Source organism: Chrysochloris asiatica, unplaced genomic scaffold (assembly GCF_000296735.1).
Source record: "Chrysochloris asiatica unplaced genomic scaffold, ChrAsi1.0 scaffold00027, whole genome shotgun sequence".
NCBI classification, from domain to species: Eukaryota; Metazoa; Chordata; class Mammalia; order Afrosoricida; family Chrysochloridae; genus Chrysochloris; species Chrysochloris asiatica.
In genome coordinates this window covers 20,594,762-20,614,081 of record NW_006408545.1, presented here as the reverse complement: position 1 = coordinate 20,614,081, position 19,320 = coordinate 20,594,762, and the positions used below count along the sequence as shown (strand labels likewise).

The window sequence follows — 19,320 nt, the reverse complement described above, 5'->3', positions numbered from 1 at the left end:
GTTGGAAAGCAAAGACGTCAGCTTGAGGACTAAGGTGTGCCTGATCCAGCCATGGTATTTTCAATAACCTCGCATGCATGTGAAAGTTGGATAGTAAATAAAGAAGACCATAGAAGAATTGATGCTTCTGAGTTATGGTGTTGTAGGAGAATACTGAAAGTGCCATGGGCTACCCATAAAACCAACAGAACTGTGTTGGAAGAAGAGCAGCCAGAGTGCTCCTTGGAGGCCAAGATGGCCAACCTTCATCTCTCATACTTCAGACATATTGTCAGGAGGGACCAGTCGCTGGAGAAGGATATCACGTTTGGTAGGGTGAAAGTTCAGAGAAAAAGAGGAAGACCCCAAGTGAGATGGATTGGCCAAGTGGCAGCATCAATGAGCTCAAACGTGGCAACAATAGTGAGGTTGGCCCAGGATCAGGCAGTGTTTTGTTCTGCTGTGCAAAAGGTCGCTATGAGTCGGCACTGACTCATTGGCACCTAACAACAACAACAACAATACTCACATAAAGAGAGTAGCCAGTTGAAACAGACACAATGAAAACAGGAAGAAAGGAGACACCAGCTGAAAGACATCCATCTGCAAGAATCTGCTGTGCAAAAAATTCACTACACTTTTCAGATGCTCCTGAGGGCACTGCTTTATTGACAGAATCATACAGTAACTCACATAGGTACTACACTGTTGTTGTTGTTGTTAAGTGCTATCAAGTTGGTTTAGACTCCTAGCTGCCCTGTGTAGGGTTTCCGAGGAGCAGCTGGTGAGCTTGAACCATCAACCTTGCATTTCAATCCAACCTTGCAGTTCAGCGCATTAAACAGTGCCACAAAAGGACTCCAGTTACTACATTTGTTGTTGTTGTTGTTGTTATGTGCTGTGGAGTCAGTTCCGACTCATAGCGACCCTACACAGGGTTTCTTTACGGGAGCAGACAGCCTCATCTTTCTCCTGCGGAGCGGCTGGTAGTTTCGAACTGCTGACCTTGTGGCTCGCAGCCCGATTCGTAACCACTACGCTACCAGAGCTCCTTAGTTACTACATTAGTCCTCAAAAAAGAGAAGGGACAAATGGAGTCTATTCAATATACTTTGAAAAGCACAGAAATGAGTAAGACAGTGAGAGGAAATGTCAAAATTCCATTTCTCTGACACCAAACTCTAAGAGTCAGTCGAGTCCAATCTACCATTAATTCTGTTCTCCTCTTTTCACTTCTGACACTAGTTGCACATCACCTGCTCTTCCTCTGATCCTAACTACCCAGAGCTAAGCCAGCCCTCACAAGTTAAAGGCACAGTCCTTCAGATTGCCAGTCTGACCAAGACTACAAACATCAGCCACAGTTAGGAGGAGTCCCATTATACCATCACTGCTGACCTGCCGGCTACAAATTTGGGGTTTTCACAATACTCCTTCAGGGTGTCAACCATAAACTCAGGGGCTCCTAGACCCCTCACTGCTGACCTACTGATTCCCACTACTCCCTCAGGTTCAACAATTCCCTGGAACAACTCAATAACTAGAAACTATACTTATGATTACAGCTTGATGATAGCAAAAAGGGTAAAACGAAGACATGCGTAGGGTGGTATCTGTGGAACTTCCATGTCCCAAAAAAGAGACAAGATACTCTCCCATGTACACCACTATCTATCACCAACCACAAGCTTTTGTGTCCAGAACCTTTCCTGGGGGTGACATTACATAATTCAAACAGTTCTTCCTTCCCAGAGGTTGATGGGTAACACAACATTAGCATTAACTGTGACCTGATTAGCCTCCACCAAGAGTCACCTCATCAGCATAAACTGTCTGAAATCCTCATCAGATACTTAGGATCACTGGAGAATTTCCAGAGTTTAAAGGTTATCTCTCAGGAACCAAGCACAAAAATCAGATTCTTTGGGTAAAGTTCATTTTAAATCCACACACAGTATTTCCCAAACATCTGTCAGTCACATGCTACTTTCACAGTTTGCTACTATATCTGAGTAGTCTATTATTTTAGTTAAAATGTTTTAAATTAGCTCATAAAATTATGTATCAAGTCCTCTCATGTATTTTATTCTTTAAATCAGTTAAGAACTGTGTGGCGATGTAACTATCATTAGTCCCAGAGAATCCAGCTACTTTTTACCTCTTGTAACATTAAAACTCAATGAATTCTATTTTTATATACAGGTTGTTGTTGTTAAGTGTCATCAAGTGGATTTCGACTCATAGCAAACCTGTAAAGGGTTTCAGAGGAGCAGCTAGTAGGTTTGAACTGCCAACTTTGTGGTTTGAAGTCCAGTACTGATCCTACAGTGCCACACCAGGAGTCCTATATGTAACTTATGACAAGGTTCTGTTCCAACAACTCTGTTCTAAGTTGGCTCTGACATAACTTTTGACAATATTGCCTTTTATTATCAGTAGCTTTATAAATCTGATCTTTGTCTTTAGGGTTGGCTTGAGAATGACACCATCAGTAAATTACACTATGTACTGTATGGAGCTCTGGTAGCGTAGTGGTTACGAATCGGGCTGCAAACCTTAAGGTCAGTGGTTCGAAACTACCAGCCGCTCCGCGGGAGAAAGATGAGGCTTTCTACTCCCGTAAAGATTTACACCCTCGGAAACCCTGTACAGGGTCGCTATGGGTCGGACCCGACTTGATGGCACTTAACAACAACAACAACACTGTATGTAGTACATATTACTATTGATAAGAGGTAACAAAAATAAAAAAAGCTGATCATAAGGATGGTTCCTTCTAACTTGAATATCTATGAAATCAAGGACTACCTGTACTCTACTATGTTTTCAAAGCTTATAAATGCACAGATAAGTGTCTACACATATAATGTGTGTGGAATAATCTTGGCAAGAATACACTGTCTGCATTCTAAGATAACCTCACCTATGTCTGCGTTCTAAAGTAACAAGGAAATTTGATTGCAATTTCTGAAAAGATACTTTGAGCATGAAAAAAGGTCTTAAAAACGGATAGCATATCTACTAGTATACTAATAAGGTAGTGTCCAATATTGTTGTTAAGTGCCATCGAGTCAATTCTGACTCATAGTGACCCTGTATAGAGTTTCCAAGGAGAAGTTGGTGTGCTTGAACCACCAACCTATGGTTAGCAGTCCAGCACTTAGCCTAGTGCCATACAAGCAAGTGACTGGTGTATAGAAATTCTAAAAAGACACCAAAAATGAAATGCAAAGCAAAAACGAAACTTATTTTTAAATAGCTTAAATGTGATACGCTATGATGCAAAACAGAAATGGATCTAGGCTAACAAAAGGCCTAAAAGGAAAGTATCCTCTTCTCATTAGGATGCTACAAAATGGTTCAGTCACCATATATCACTTACTACTTAGTTTAGCTGAGTTCACACAGCAAAAGCACTTCCATCAGTGACACCTCTCTAAGATACTTAAGAGTAAGGTTTAACTACATTACCAATGCTGGGTAGGTCCACAAATAATAGGCTTAACATATAAAGTCGGTGTTTAATAAAAGTGTAATAACAGCTACTTTTATTTATGTGTTTACAATAACAGAAAACTATCTTTACCACTCAGGAAAAAATGCAAGTTCTATCATACTTACGCTGCATAAGCTTTTGCTATCCTCATGAACATAACTTCATCACCTCCTTTATCTGGATGATATTTAAGTGACAACAAACGATACTGTTTCTTAATTTCTGCGACTGTTGCCCCCTGAAAGGAAAAGCTTTGTCACAAAGCTGTAAAAAAGATAATCCACCCTATTTTCAATTTACAACAATACTGAACTACTCAATAACTTAAGAAGAAATGTAGTTTCATCCTGTATATTTTTAAATACATAAGTAAAACTATATTTATTATGTCTAATATGTTTGCTTTATTAGCACCTACTATGTGCCATACAGTGTCCTACACATTGACGATTTGGCAAAGAAACCATATAATGCCACACTTACATAAAAGGATACTCACTGACATTTTATATCAAAGAATGATCACGGTAAATTAAGTGTGGCTGAAAGAACTCTCAAAGGTTTAACTATTTCTTTTATAATCTGAGGAATACCTAGTTTCATCTGCTTGCCAATATTTCAATATTAACTAAACATTCAATAAGTTTGCCTTAATTGCTTCCTATTAATTAGCTGGATTTTCCAGGACTCACACTTTCTTTTGACATTAAATTGCCCTAAAATCTCCTAATCTTAGAAAATCTCTCTAGGTAACCAGAATCATCACAATAAGAAAAGTTATATGATATGCAAATTTTTGAGTCCTGGTGTGGTGCTACAAGCCTAGTGGATTCAAACCCACCAGCCACTCCTCAGAAACCCTAGACAGGGTTGTTATGAGAAGGAACTGACTCAACAGCACATAACAACAACAACATGCAAACTTCTCTTCTACAAAATAGAAAACAAATATATTTCCTACTTTGTATTATATGAATCTTTTAATCATGTCATCTACTAAGTAAAAAGGAAGGAATCTGGGTGAAAGAAAAAGAAAAAAAAAAAAAAAAGGAAAGATCGCTAAATTCAACTTGGCCACTATGAAGCTATGGAATCCCAAAAAAAGGTCATAAACTTTCTAGACCTCATTTTTCTATCTGAAATAAAGCTAAATGGTCTCGGTCTCTACTATTCACTTCAATTGTAACATTCACTGATAGACCTAATAGATTACTTTTCTATTAGGACCTATCACTCAAATTCAATCAAAAGATCAAATAAGAGGTACACCCAAGGTTAACCTGACCACCAGTTCTTTAGAAAACTCCAACCACAATTTTACACAATGTCCAAATATCAACCAATATAAGGTCATAAGATTTTTATCATTCAACTAATTAATAGTCATCCTGCAGTATCCATGGGGATTGATTCCAGGAGCCCAACTCCTACACAGATGCTCAAATCCCTTATAAAATGGTGTAGTATTTTGATACAACCAACATACATCCTTCTCATGTACTTCATTCATCTCTAGATTACTTCTGACACCTTGTTGTTGTTGTTGTTGTTAAGTGCCATCGAGTCGGGTCCGACCCATAGCGACCCTGTACAGGGTTTCCGAGGGTGTAAATCTTTACGGGAGTAGAAAGCCTCATCTTTCTCCCGCGGAGCGGCTGGTAGTTTCGAACCGCTGACCTTAAGGTTCGCAGCCCGATTCGTAACCACTACACTACCAGAGCTCAATGTAAATGCTATGTCAAAAGCACATTGTGTTCCTTCATAGCTTTTGGGGTACTGCTTTAACCACTAATTGCTTTCCCCTCACCCTCCCAAATATTTTTCATTCAGTTGGTTGCATCTGCAGTGCAGAACCTGCAAATGCAGAGGGCTGACTATATGAATGATGTTCCCAGTTTTATTCTGCATTAAACCAGTCTGACATATGGCTTTTAAAAAATATGCTAACTTCTCAACTCATGTTCAATTATTCTTATATTTCTGCAATTACAAACCAATTATATTGGTTTGTAATTGCAGAAATATAAGACTCTACATTCTAACATATTCTTATAGAACCTAACATTTGTAGCTTGAAATACATACACATATTAGAAAAAACAATACATCAGACACCTTATTTTAATAAAAATCTAACTGATCACAGTCTTATTTCTTTAGGTATGACCTAAATTTCTTTTATGATGTGGACCTATAGTTTTCTCATGAAATTATTAAATGAATGTGTATAAATAATATAAATATTACTTACGGGATCCAAATTTAATACTTCATAAGGATTGTATTCTTGATATTCTCGGTCTGTTTTGGAAACTTTATATGTAAGGAATAAAAACAATGCCCATCCTGCAAGCAGAACTATTTTCCTGTTTAGGAAAAAGATAATTGACATATAAATAAATATATCTGCATTGCTTCCTCTTAAGAATCTACAGACATGGCAAGATCAAAGCATAAAATAATCTAAGGTAGGTCCTTAACACTAAGCTGTTGATTTACAGGCTTAAATTCTATAATCACTGGGTTGCAAACTATTACAGCAAGGACAATCTTTTCTCCTCTTAATTCTCCAGAATCATGTACAGTGCCTTGCATGTAATAGATTCTCATTTACAATTTTCACAGTTTTAACTACAGAAGCTAATTCAACTTACTAACTTACTAGACCTGTTAAATTAGATCAAAATGTATAAATACTAAGTCTATAACAAATCATTAATGTAAAAAAGAATTGCTCTTGATCTAGCAATTCTACCTTTATTAAGATAATCTAAAAAAAATTGGTTTTAGCCTTGTTTTTAATAGCAAATCTTTGAAAACAACTTGAATGTCCATTTATTGAAGGCTAATAAACGATTGTTTTTTAAAAGCACATAAAACATATAATTTGAGAAAACTAATTTCTTTTCTCTCCAATGTAATGAGCTTAATACAAATATTTAAAAGATTGATACTACCAGTGTTGCAGAGACTAACAAAAAAAGGAACTCTAATAAAATCCATACTCTGAATGAATATCGGGCAATAATATGTCAAAAGCCTGAAGAAGTACATCGTCTTATCTATCGATCTATCATACTTCAATAAATTCTTAAGGAAATTAGGTAAATCTATGTGTGTAAAGTATAACAGAATAGTTATGCATGGATGAAAGGGCTTCAAAAAGATTGTAGAATAATTCCATATCTTTTAATTCCACTTCTCCATGTACTTTTTGAAGCCTCCTTATATATAATGGCAATAAAAAAGGAGGGGAAGAGAAAGACTCAATTAATAATTGGTAGACAATGCACTGTCTACCAATTCATTAAAGTGTTGTTGTTGGAGTGTTCCAACATTAAAGTTTTGTTGGGTGGCAAAGAGACAGCCAGATAGGAAAGGATCCTTTGGGGAGGGACTGCAAACCCAGAGAAGCTGCACTCACAGAACACCACCAGAGCTCTGGATCTAGCATAAAGTCCAGGGCGTCAGTTTCCCACACGCACAAGTGGAAAAATCAGGATATAAAGGAAATACTGCAAGTTAAGAATCACTTGAGGCAGGAACCCCTCTGCGGCTACCCCACCAGGGCGGAGTTCAGAGGGCGGGGCTACAGCCAGACCAGCACAGGAAACCTGCGGTGAAAGCATTGCAGTGTCATCTGCAAAAGGATGTGCAGGGGATTCTACACATTTTTTCCTCCTCTTCCCTGTCTAGCTTTCTTTGCCCAGCCCGGATACCTTCAGGTGGGTGGGGTGCACCACCCCAAAAAAAGTTTAGCACTGATCCTACAGTTTTCCCAAGGCAGAAAGAACGAGCTTGGTGGCTGCTTATGACATCAGGCTCAGGGTGGCAGCCCTAAAATTAAGTTGTGCAAGACCCTTTACTCTGGCCTATCTAGCAAGAAAAATGCAGGCCCATAAGGCCTGACAGACAAACCATATGAACAATCTGTAAAACCCCAACATAAAAGAACACGATCTCAAGAATTACGCTGTGCACACGGCAGACAGCTGACTGACCTTCAGAGACAAAAATAGTAGATAATCTTTCTCCCATGAACTTCTCAATATCTATCTGCTCACCTCTACGATGGTGACTAGAGGAGGGGCCTGAGCAAGCAGACACCCCCACCCACTGCTTGAGGCTTCTACGGTGCACACACACTGCCTGTGTAGCAAGGCGACTGGCCAGTCGGTCACAGTTTTATTTTTGTTTAAAAGTGGTTTTTGTCTCTGCTTTTATATTGCTTCTGCTTTGGGTCCTTTTGATGACACATTTTTCCTAGAGGTGGGAACTTTTTCTCCCTACGTTACTAAGAAGAGACAGCAATTGTGGCCAAAAAGCAAATCTAAAAGCATACCCCATAATACTCCACCATTGAGACAAGATTCAATAAAAGCTGCTAAGCATTACATGCAAATAGGGAAGCATATCTCCTGATCATATCCACCAGGAGACACCCAGTAAGCTTAATAACACAACAACAAACATGCATTTAAGCATTAAAAAACCCACATAACTACTGGAAATGACAAAACACAACAAAAGATCTCAAAACATGTCCTAAAACAGAAAAGACTAACTGAGACAAAGGAGCGGGAGACAGACAAAGGTTCCCCAGAATAGGAAGAGCAGGTTTTGGATTTGCCTAAGGAATTCAGAAAAATGATCTGGAATCACATTCAAATGCTCCAAAAGGGGGTGGAGGAAAACAAGGAAGAAATAAGGAAAGTACTACAAGAGCAATCAAACAAGATTAATACAGCATTGGCAACAATTCAAAACCTGCAAAAAAAAGTCCAGATGATTAATAATAAAATATCAGAAATGGGCAATACACTGAAAGGGAAAAAGAAGCAGAATAGAAGAGATGGAAGACAGAACTAGCGAGCTGGAAGAAAAATCTCTCAATACTGCTAAGATAGAAGAGCACAGAAAAAGGGATTAAAAAAATCTGAAGAGAGTCTAAGATTCATGCTGGATAACACAAAGAGGAACAATTTAAGAATTATTGGCATTCCAGAACAAGAAGAATCAGAGAAGTCCACAGAGGAGATAGTTTAAGAGTATAAAGGGAACCCAAGGGATGGGAAAAAAGTCTTTTGCAATGACACATCAGACAAGGGACTCATTTCTAAAATATATAGGAAACTACAACACCTCTACAAGAAAAAGATAAATAAGCCAATTAAAAAATGGGCACAGGACATGAACAGACACTTCACCAAGGAAGAGATCCAGGCAGCCAACAAACATATGAAGAAATGTTCATGATCACTAGCCATTAGAGAGATGCAAATCAAAACAACAATAAGATATCATCTCACACCAACAATAACAGCAAAGATTAAAAAAAGTCGAGGACAATAACTGCTGGCAAGGATGTGGAGAGAGTGGGACCCTCCTACATTGTTGGTGGGATTGCAAAATGGCCCAACCACTCTGGAAAACAATATGGCGCTTCCTCAGAAGGCTGGAAATAGAAATACTTTATGATCCAGCAATTCCTCTACTTGATATTTAACCACAACAAATACAAGCCATAACATGAGTAGATATATTCACACCAATGTTCATAACAGCACTATTTACAATAGCAAAAACATGGAGACAGCCTAAGTGTCCATCAATTGAAGAATGGATAAACAAACTGTGGTACATACACACAGTGGAATACTATGCCACCCTGAAGAAAAACAAGGATGCTACAAGCCACCACATAACATGGATGAACCTTAAGGACATTACGCTGAGTGAAATTAGTCAGTCACAAAAGGAGAAATACTGCATAGGACCATTGTAAAAACGAAAAACAACCCACACTAAAAGGGGGGGGGGGAGTATATATATATTTGCTGATTACCAGAATGTATGGGATGAGAGGAGGGGAGGCAGGGAAGACAGAGCACAGGGTAAGGAATAGACACAGGATAGCTTGGGTGTGGGAGAGAGCGGCAATACACAAGAAGGGGGAGGGGAGGGGAAGAACAATGCTGATGGGAGAACAGTTAGGCAAGTTCGTATGGTAAATGACGATGTATGCACAACCTTGGAACAACAGGGCTCTGTGATACGGGGATTGAGGCATGGTTTGAAGGGGTAAAAGAGGGGAATAATGTTAAGATTCTTGGCTGTCTTTTGAATCTTGGTTTCCCTTGCCTACCATTATAAAACAGACACTTTAGAAAGGGGGGAGAAAGGAATAGCTAGAATCATCACTACAGAAAGCTTGTAAATCCATCTCCAACCCATAACTGATTGGAATACCTTAAAGGGGGCTAGAAGTTGCCCAGTGAAAGAGGATTCCTGTGGAGCCTTTACACTGCACAAAAGACCATAGGTGGTATCCAGAACCCCATCCAGAATCGACTGAGGTAGAAAATTTCCACTGAAAAAGATGAGTAGACCAGCATGGAGCAGCTAAAAGAACAGAAGACACTTCATGAAAGAAAGACCAGCAGGAAAATCCAAACAACAGCAGTCTGATTGATTACTACAAGAACAAGTACGCTGTTTGTCTGGGAGCCATCAAATCAAGTGGTCGGGACCCCTCAAACCAAACCCCATTCCAAGACTGAGACTCAAGGGGAATATATGGGCAGGCATGCAATCTGGGTGGTGACCACATTGGTCACCGATAAAGGGAAGAGGGGGGAAAAACAGCAATGAAGTTGCGAGCTAAGCCTGACCACATTCAATAGACCTCTGTGAACCCGAGTGGAGACCTGACCCAGAGACTCCTGGGCCCAGAGGCAGTGACATGACCACGGCCCAGAGGCAATGACATGACCAAAGAGGACTAGAGTGCCGAGTGAAACGTCCAGCTGATATGAAGTGAGGTGAGATGCACAAGAACACCCACACTTGCAGAGTGTACCCACCTGACCTGGCCTCGATGGCTGGATGATCAGAACTTGAGTAGAAGAAGAAAGAAGAGGGGGTTAAAAAAAAAAAAAAAAGTAACCTGCTACAATTTAATGAACTTTACCTATACTTATGGATGTAGTAGCTCAAAAATGGGAACAAATCTTTACAGACAGCATCACTCCCTCCCACCCCCTTGGCACAAATGGTTGACAGGGATGGGCAACTTAGACATTGGCTACCCAAAATGGGGTTGCCTATAAAGGTAAGTGACTGGCATACAAGCTTTCAAGTGGGAGCCTAGTTCCAGACAGGGCAGGGGAAGGTCGAATCACCACTGAATGATTTCCAGTCTGTTGGGACCGGGCTGGTGAAAGGAAATGGGGATAAAGCTCTTGTGGTACAACAGTGAATAACTGCCATCAGGACTGACTGAGGATAGGAAACATAGAGGTAGATTTTTTTGACAAAAGGAGGAGATTGATTGATGTTGCAGCCCAGGAGCGGAGGTCCCTGGGCCCATCAAGTAAGAAGAACAGAGAGTGTGACCCTACCCAGAGAGGCAGTGACGCCGGGGATAGGGACACAAACAATGATGTAGACAGATGGAGTGACTGGGGACACTGGACTCAGAGAGGGAGAAGGGCTGTGTGCTGGCCACTGGGTGGTAGGCCTGTGTGGTATACCCTTTGGTTATTTGGTGATGCATGGAGGGGATTGTAATCATTGCAATGAAATGAAATATGATAGGATGAGTGTAAAGCTAATGTTCTCCCATGTAAACCTCACAATAAAAAAAAAGTGTTGTTGTTGTCAAATACCATTAAGTTGGTTCCAAGCCATAGCTACCTGTGTTGGGTTTCCAAGGAGAGGATAATTGGTCTGAACTGCCAGTTTGAAGTTCAAATATACCTTGTGGTCCAATGCATTATCCTGCAGCGCCACATCAGAACTCCACATTAAAAGTACTGAACAAATCAAAGGAGTCCTAGTGGTACAGTGGTCAAAGTGCTAGGCTGCTAACCAAAAGGTCAATGGTTCAAATCCATCAGCTGTTTTTCAAAAAAAGGTATGACAGACTGCTATGGTAAAAGAGTACAGCCTTGAAAACCCCGTGGGTTAGTTTACCCTGTCCAATACAGTCACTATGGAGTCCTGGTATGGTGCTATAGGATAAGCACTGGAATGCTAACAAGTTTGGTGGCTGAAACCCACCAGCCACTCCTTGGAAAACCTGTACAGGGTTAGCATAAATCAAAATCAACTTGACTGTACTTAACAACAACATAGGGTCATCGCGTAAGTCCGAAGTGACTGAAAGGCAATAGGCTTGAGTTTCTGGGGGTAGTTGTTTTTGACAACTAGCAAACTCATGGTAAATCAATACAGTGAAATTTCATATTTATGATAATAATAAAGATCTACTATCTGATTATTTTGCAAAGCGAAAGCAACACTGGCTGTGAGGGTTAAGGTTATAGGTCAACTTGGCTGGACCATGATTCTCAGCAGCTCCGCAGTTATGTAATGGTGTAGGTGCCTCCATTTGTGATCTGATATGGCCATCCTCTTTTTTATATATAATACAGACTTTCACATAACAACCATAAATAAAAAGTAGGCATATTGTCAGTAAAAATAAGTATTTGCTGTGGAAGACTGTCCACCTCATGTTGTAAAATAAAAAGCAAAAAAAAAAAAAAAAAAAAAAAGTTTTCAAAGCTATACATATAACATAATCCTGTTTTCATAAATCAAAAAAGTGTAATATAAGAAAAACTTTATTAGGTAATCATCTTATTAAAACTATTAGTTTCTATTTTTAGATGATGAACTTGAACGATTTTTCTTAACTCTGTATCACTAAAAATTGTTACACTGAGCAGGGATCATTGGAGACATAAAATGAATCATATAATGTCTAATAAAATAAAATGACAAAGCAAAAGCTTTTCATGTATATAAGCTCTTTCGGTTGGAACAAAGCTTAAACTTTATTTGGAATGAACCTCTAGGACACAGTTCCAACCTACCTCTTAACTTTGTTGTTGTTGTTATTAAGTGCCATCAAATCAGTTCAGACTCACAGCAACCCAGTATAGGGTTTCCGAGGAGCAACTGGTGAGTTTAAACTGCAGACCTTGTGGTTCAAACTGACCTTATAGTCCTGCATTTATCCTAGATCACCACACCAAGACTCTACCTCTTAACTTTATCACTCCAATTTTTCCACACAAAACAATACTGCATCTCCCAACGTTCTCCACCACCATACTTTACTCATTTGGATCTCTCAACCTAGAATACCCCATCCCCATCTCTGCTGTGTCAAACTCCATTCATCCTTCAAATCTTAATTCCATCATCTCCCAAAAAGCAGCCTTTACTGATTGTAAAGTGTGGTTAAAACAACAAAGAAGCCAAAACCACGACTTTCATCCTGTAACTAACTTAAAGCTCCATTGAAAGCACAGACAGCATCTTACTCTGTGTCAAAACACAGCTTTAAAATGGTTATCACACGTCTCTGCTCCTCCCCGTTCGACAGGCAGCCGCAGCTTCTCTAGCAGTACCAGCCGCATCCCTGAGACAAGATGGTGAAGGTCGGAGTCAACGGATTTGGCCGTATTGGGCGCCTGGTCACCAGGGCTGCTGTTAGCTCTGACAAAGTAGAGGTTGTTGCCATCAACGACCCCTTCATTGACCTCAACTACATGGTATGTATGTTCCAGTATGATTCCACCCATTGCAAGTTCAATGGCACTGTCAAGGCTGAGAATGGAAAACTTATCATCAATGGGAAGCGCATCTCTATCTTCCAGGAGCGAGATCCCGCCAACATCAAGTGGGGTGATGCTGGTGCTGAATATGTTGTAGAGTCCACCGGTGTCTTCACAACCTTGGAGAAGGCTGGGGCTCACTTGAAGGGTGGTGCCAAAAGGGTAATCATCTCTGCCCCTTCTGCTGATGCCCCCATGTTTGTGATGGGTGTGAACCATGAGAAGTATGACAACTCACTCAAAATTGTCAGCAATGCCTCCTGCACCACCAACTGTTTGGCCCCCCTGGCCAAGGTCATCCATGACAATTTTGGCATCGTGGAGGGACTCATGACCACAGTCCATGCCATCACTGACACGCAGAAGAGATGGCCCCTCTGGGAAACTGTGGCGTGATGGCCGTGGGGCTGCCCAGAACATCATCCCTGCATCTACTGGTGCTGCCAAGGCTGTGGGCAAGGTCATCCCTGAACTGAATGGGAAACTCACCGGCATAGCCTTCTGTGTCCCCACTCCTAATGTGTCTGTTGTGGACCTGACCTGCCGCCTGGAGAAAGCTGCCAAATATGATGACATCAAGAAGGTGGTGAAGCAAGCATCAGATGGAACAGTCGCTAGAGAAGAATGTCATGCTGGGTAAGATGGAGGGTCAGAGAAAGAGAGGAAGACCCCCAACAAGATGGATCAGCCATGTGGCATCATTGATGGTGTCAAGTGTGGCAGCAGTAGTGAGGTTGGCCCAGGATCAGACATTGTTTCATTCTGCTGTGCATGGGGTCGCTATGGGTCGGTTCCAACTCGATGGCACCTGACAACAACAATATCTAGGGAGAGATACTAAGAACAAAAATATCTGATCACAAATCCTAGCTCACCACTATTAACTGAGTAACCTTCACAAGTCACTTATCCTTTTTCATTGCAGTTTCCAATTTTTAGGGTGGGTGTGAGAATTAAATGAGATTAGGTATGTAAAACACTTAGAGGGGCCTTGCAAATAGCAAAGAATTAATTCATGTTGTTGTTGTTAAGTGCCGCTGAGTCAGTTCTGACCTATAGTGACTCTGTGTTAAGGTTTTCGAGGATTGGCTGGTGAGCTTGAACCGCCAACCTTGCGGTTCAAACCAACTTTGCAGTCCAGCACATTAATCCATAGTGCCACATCAGGACTCCTAGCTATTCTTAGTTAACTCTTACTCAATTCTCAGACCTCATCTTGGACCTCATTTATTCAGGGAAGCATTCTTTGTCCCAAACCTCTTAGGAATTCTTCCTCTGCTCTGTCATGGCATCCCCTTACAGTTCTGAATTCACCTCTATTATCTTTACCTGTTTGCTTGCCAGCATCCCTCATGACTGTAAATTATTAAGCCATATCTATCTTGTTAATCACAGTATTTACAGCATTTAGTACAATACTTAAAATACAGAGGCACACAGTAACTACTTGCTAAGTGAATAATAACAATAATTCAAAATGTAAGGTCTTGCACTTTTTAAGCGTACTTTAAATGTTATTTTAGAAGCAACTTCCAGAAATTATATACCTTATTTTCAGAGATGCTGTCAGAAGAGGAACATTTGTCAGAAGAGGTACATTACACCATGATTATTTGATATTGAAAGGATGTTTCAAAGATAAATAGCAAAAAAGTTTTGATGGTTTCTGCCTTTACCTAAATCATTACCAATTCAAAAACCAAGTCTACTGCTCTCGAGCTGATTCCAACTCATATCCAGCCTGTAAGACAAAGGAAAACTGCCCCATCAGACTTCTAAGGCTGTTAGTCTTTACAGAAGCCGATTGCCACAAATTCCCCAAGGTGTGGCTAGTAGGGTCAAACCACCAGCATTCTGATTGACAGTTTAGTGCTTTAACCACTGTACTACCAGGGCTCCTTAAATTGTGTCTATTTCATTCTTCTTCACCTGTGCACCCCTTTAACTACAATTTCATTTTAACTAGATCATTTTACTAGCTTTTTTTTTCCCTCCTGGAAAACAAGGTTCAAAAACTCATTGCCCCTAAGTCATTTCTAACTCAGTGACCCTAATGGGCAGTAGGAAACTGTACCACAGGGTTCCCAAGGCTGTAAATCTTTATGGAAGCAAACTGCCATATCTGATGCAGTAGCTGGTGGGTTCAAACCACCTACCTTTCTGCTAGCAGATGAGCATTTAACCACTGTATAAAGAAATGAAGTTCAGATACCTGCAAAGTGTTGATCAAAGCCAGAAGAAAAACAAACTAGGAGGAAAAAAATATTTACTTTGCAGTCTTACCTTGCCTTTGTTTTCACACCATTAAAGAACTCTTAACAACAAAGCTAAGATATCTCTCCCCTCTACAAAAATCTAAGCTAAGCAAAGTCTAGCTTCACAAACAGTAAGAAAACTCCGTTGCTGTTGTTGTTAAAGTGCCATCGAGTCAATTCTGATCCATAGCAACCTTGTATAGGGTTTCCAAGGAGTAGCTGGTGAGCCTGAACCACTGACTTTGCAGTTCAAAAGGCTTTGCAGTCTGGCCCATTAACCCACAGAACCACACCAGGACTCCTAGAAAACTCTCTACAGTTATATAAATAAATTTTAAAGTATCATAATTTCATCCCATGTTAAAAAATAACTAGTACTCTTACTACTTTCCTCTGCTAAGTCATCTCCTCCTATTAACTGGAAAGATAATTGTGGATAATTCACAAGATACAGTTCTCCAATGATAGCAACTTCCAATTCCTGTCATAATTTCATCTACTACAACTCTGAATTGATGACATGGGATAAAGGTCCAAACCATCAGCTCTTAATCAGTACACTTACAGCCTCACAGAATCAAGGAGGCCAACTCTAATTAATCCTGTTAATGGCCTGTTTTAACAGATGAGTCTGCCAAAATACAGTGATTAGATTCATCCTCCCCCACTACTGGCTATAAGGCCTGGGGCAAGTTACTGAGACTTTATTAGCCTGTTTCCTCATCTGTAAAAAAGTAGCAAAAACACCTATTTTAAAGTTAACACAGAATTAAATGAGATTATAAAAACCTAACACAGCATCTGGCATAAAGTATGTGCTAAATAAACTTTGATTATCACCATGAAATACAAACTGCTTTTAAAATTGTTTTAAATTCCCACATAGTCTTTTAGATCAAATTAAAATCCTGATACCAGGTACACAAAGTCCTTTCAATATTTGGCTTCTCTCTCTCTGTTCAGACACATTTCTAACTTACTAATCACTTGGATAGGCTATAAGCATTTCCCAGGTACAATGTCTTATTCATCAAAACCCTAGTTCACATATCTAGTAAAGAGTAAGTACTGTGTGTTTCTTATTTAAATCCATTACTTACTTTACTGTAGGAATAATATTTGGCTGAGGTTTCAATAACCGTAAACGATACCACATACATCTTCCATAAACTTTTCTGATATTCTTTAATCGGATTTGTTCTGTCAAGAAAGAAAAACATTAAAAGTAAAACCATTTATCACACTGAAGGCAAGGTTAAGAGTTAATGTCATATTAACCTTTATGATATTACTGTAATGGAACATGAAAACACAGTATATTTAAATAACTTTTTAAAAATTTTACAACCTTGGTTAAATTTTCAACCATTTAAAACAATTACTTCATCTGGAAATTCTGGACATTTTTATTAAAATACCAGGCAACCATTTTTCATGTAAATATTATGGAAATAACTTCTAGAAAAGCACAAAAAAAATGACCTAACAATAAAATCTATATTTAGTAATAAAATGTAGTCATTTCTAAGAAACTTTCTCCTCCTTTTCCTTTTGTTATGCTGTTGTTTGCTGTTAGGTGCTGCCAAGTCAACTCTGACTCACAGCGACCCTGTATAGTGTTTCCAAGGAGCAGCTGGTGAATGTGAGCTGCCAAGCTTGTGGTTCAAACAGACCATGCAGTCTAGCATATTATCCCACAACACCACACCAGGACTCCCCTTTTGTTACAGATGGAACAAAATACATAATAGTTAAAACATGGTTTACTAAGTAAACTAAGAAGAAATGACACTCTTCAAACAAGAAAATAACTGCTTACCAAAATAGTCCCTATCTAGTAAAGTTTATACTTCATCTGTTTAAAATATAAACCAAATAGGATTTGGAGCTTCATGATAAATTTACAGCTTCAAGATCAAAAATTCCAGTTTTTCTAAAGTAAGTTTAAAAATAAAAATCTAAGAAACCATAGTCCTTAAATGAGTTATGAGATAATCAAAAGAATTTTGCAAATAATTGTTTTGTTGTGTGCTGTGGAGTGGTTCCAACTCATAGTGACCCTATATAGAGTTTCCAAGAGCAGCTGGAGGGTTTGAAATTCTGGCCTTATGGTTACTGTCCAGTGCTTATCCTACAGCACCAAACCACGGCTCTTGCAAATAAATGGAATGTTTTAAAGCCACTATTCAAGGTGTCCAACTCCTTACACCGCTATGTTTTGAGGAAGGCATCCTGCTGGGAAAGCCACCTGGTAACAGAAGTATTCAAACCAAATGAGGTGAAAACGGATCTATTTAAGGAAGAGACATTGGGTGGTGACAGAAAAAGTGACTAGTCATATACAGACTGACCAAACACATTGATATAAAAAGAATTAACTGGAGAGGGAAAAACAGCAATGAAGCTGCAAGCTAAGCCCTACAACATTCAATAGACTCCGGTGAACCCGGGTGAAGACCTGGTCGGCCAGCAGTGTGGCAAGACCTGGGGACTCTTGGGTCCACAGTCAGTGACATAGCCACAGAGGACTGGAGTGGATAATGAAGCGTCCAGCTGATTGAGAGGGTATATGCATAAGAACACCCACACTTGCAAATAATACCCACTTGACCTGGCTTCAATGACTGGATGATCAAGAGCTCAACTAGAAGAAGAAGAGAAAAAAAAGAGTAATCTGATACAATTTGACAAACGTGACCTACAACTATGGATGCAGTAGCTCAAAAGAGAGAACAAATCTTTACAGCGAGGATTATTCCCACCCCCTCCATACACAGAGTAGACAGGGATGGGCAACTTGGACATTGGCTACCCAAAATGAGGGGACCACAAAGGCAAGAAGTGACTGGCTTACAAGCTTTCAAGAGGGAACCTAGATCCAGAGGGTGTAGAGGAAGGTAGAATCTCCACTGAGTAGTATCCAATCTGTCTGGGCGGGGCTGATGTCAGAAGATGCAGATGAGTCTCTTGTGATTCAATAGTGAATAATTATTATCAGGACTGATTGTGAGGGTTAGAAATGTAAAGGTAGACATTTTGTAGCAAAAGGAGGGGAGTGATTGACTTTGCAGTCTAGGAGCGGAGGTCCCTAGGACCATCAAGGGAGAAGAGCAGAGAGCGGAACCCTACCCAGAGAAGCAGTAATGCCAGAGATGGAGGCAGAGATGATGACATGGAGTAATGGAGCAGTTGGGGACTTTAGACCCAGAGAGGAAGGGGGCTGTGTGCTGACAACCGAGAGACAGGCTTGCAGGGTATATATACCCTTTGGTTGGTTGATGATCCTTGGAGGAGACTGTAACCATGGCAATAGGATGAATGTAAAAGCTAATGTTCTCCCATGTAAACTATCATATAATTCACAATAAAACATTAAAAAATAATAAAAAATAAAATAAAAAGAATAACTGAAATTAATTGCTTTATAATTGTTGTTAAGTGTCATCGAGTCAGTTCTGATTAATAGCAACCCTGTATAGGGTTTCCGAGGCTTTATATCTTCGAGGAAGCAGAAAACCTCATCATTCTCCAATGGAGCGGATGGTTGGCTTGAACCACCAACCTTGTTATTCATAGTCCTGTGCTGATCCTACAGTCACTGTACTCCCCCTTTTAATAATTGTTGTTAAGTGCCAGCCAGTCAATTCTGAATAATGACCTTGTATAGGGTTTCCAAGGAGCAGCTGGTGTGTTTGAACTGCCTACCTGGTGATTCAAAGCGACCTTGTAGTCCAGTGCTTTATACTATAGCACCACACCAGGACTCCTTTTTACAGTTGTTGTTGGTGATGGTATGCTGTGGAGTCAGTTCCAACTCATAGCAGCCCTGCAAAGGGTTTCTGAGGCTGTAAATCTTATGGAAGCAGTTAGCCTCATCTTTTTCTCACAGAAAAGCTGGTAGTTTTGAACTGCTGACCTTGAGGTTAGCAACCCGACTCTTTACCATTACACTACCAGAGCTCCT

The 19,320-nt window shown here is 39.9% G+C and overlaps 1 protein-coding gene across 1 annotated transcript in view; it reads right to left on the bottom strand.

Annotated features, from left to right (window-relative positions):
• SEC63 (SEC63 homolog (S. cerevisiae)) overlaps positions 1 to 19,320 on the bottom strand; it is a 107,762-nt gene that overhangs the window by 56,112 nt on the left and 32,330 nt on the right. The window contains exons 2-4 of the mRNA XM_006839953.1: positions 16,457 to 16,556; positions 5,727 to 5,841; positions 3,601 to 3,713 (exon numbers count right to left, since the gene is read on the bottom strand). Of these exons, the coding sequence (XP_006840016.1) occupies positions 3,601 to 3,713; positions 5,727 to 5,841; positions 16,457 to 16,556 (328 nt within the window). The remainder of the gene's footprint in view (positions 1 to 3,600; positions 3,714 to 5,726; positions 5,842 to 16,456; positions 16,557 to 19,320) is intronic.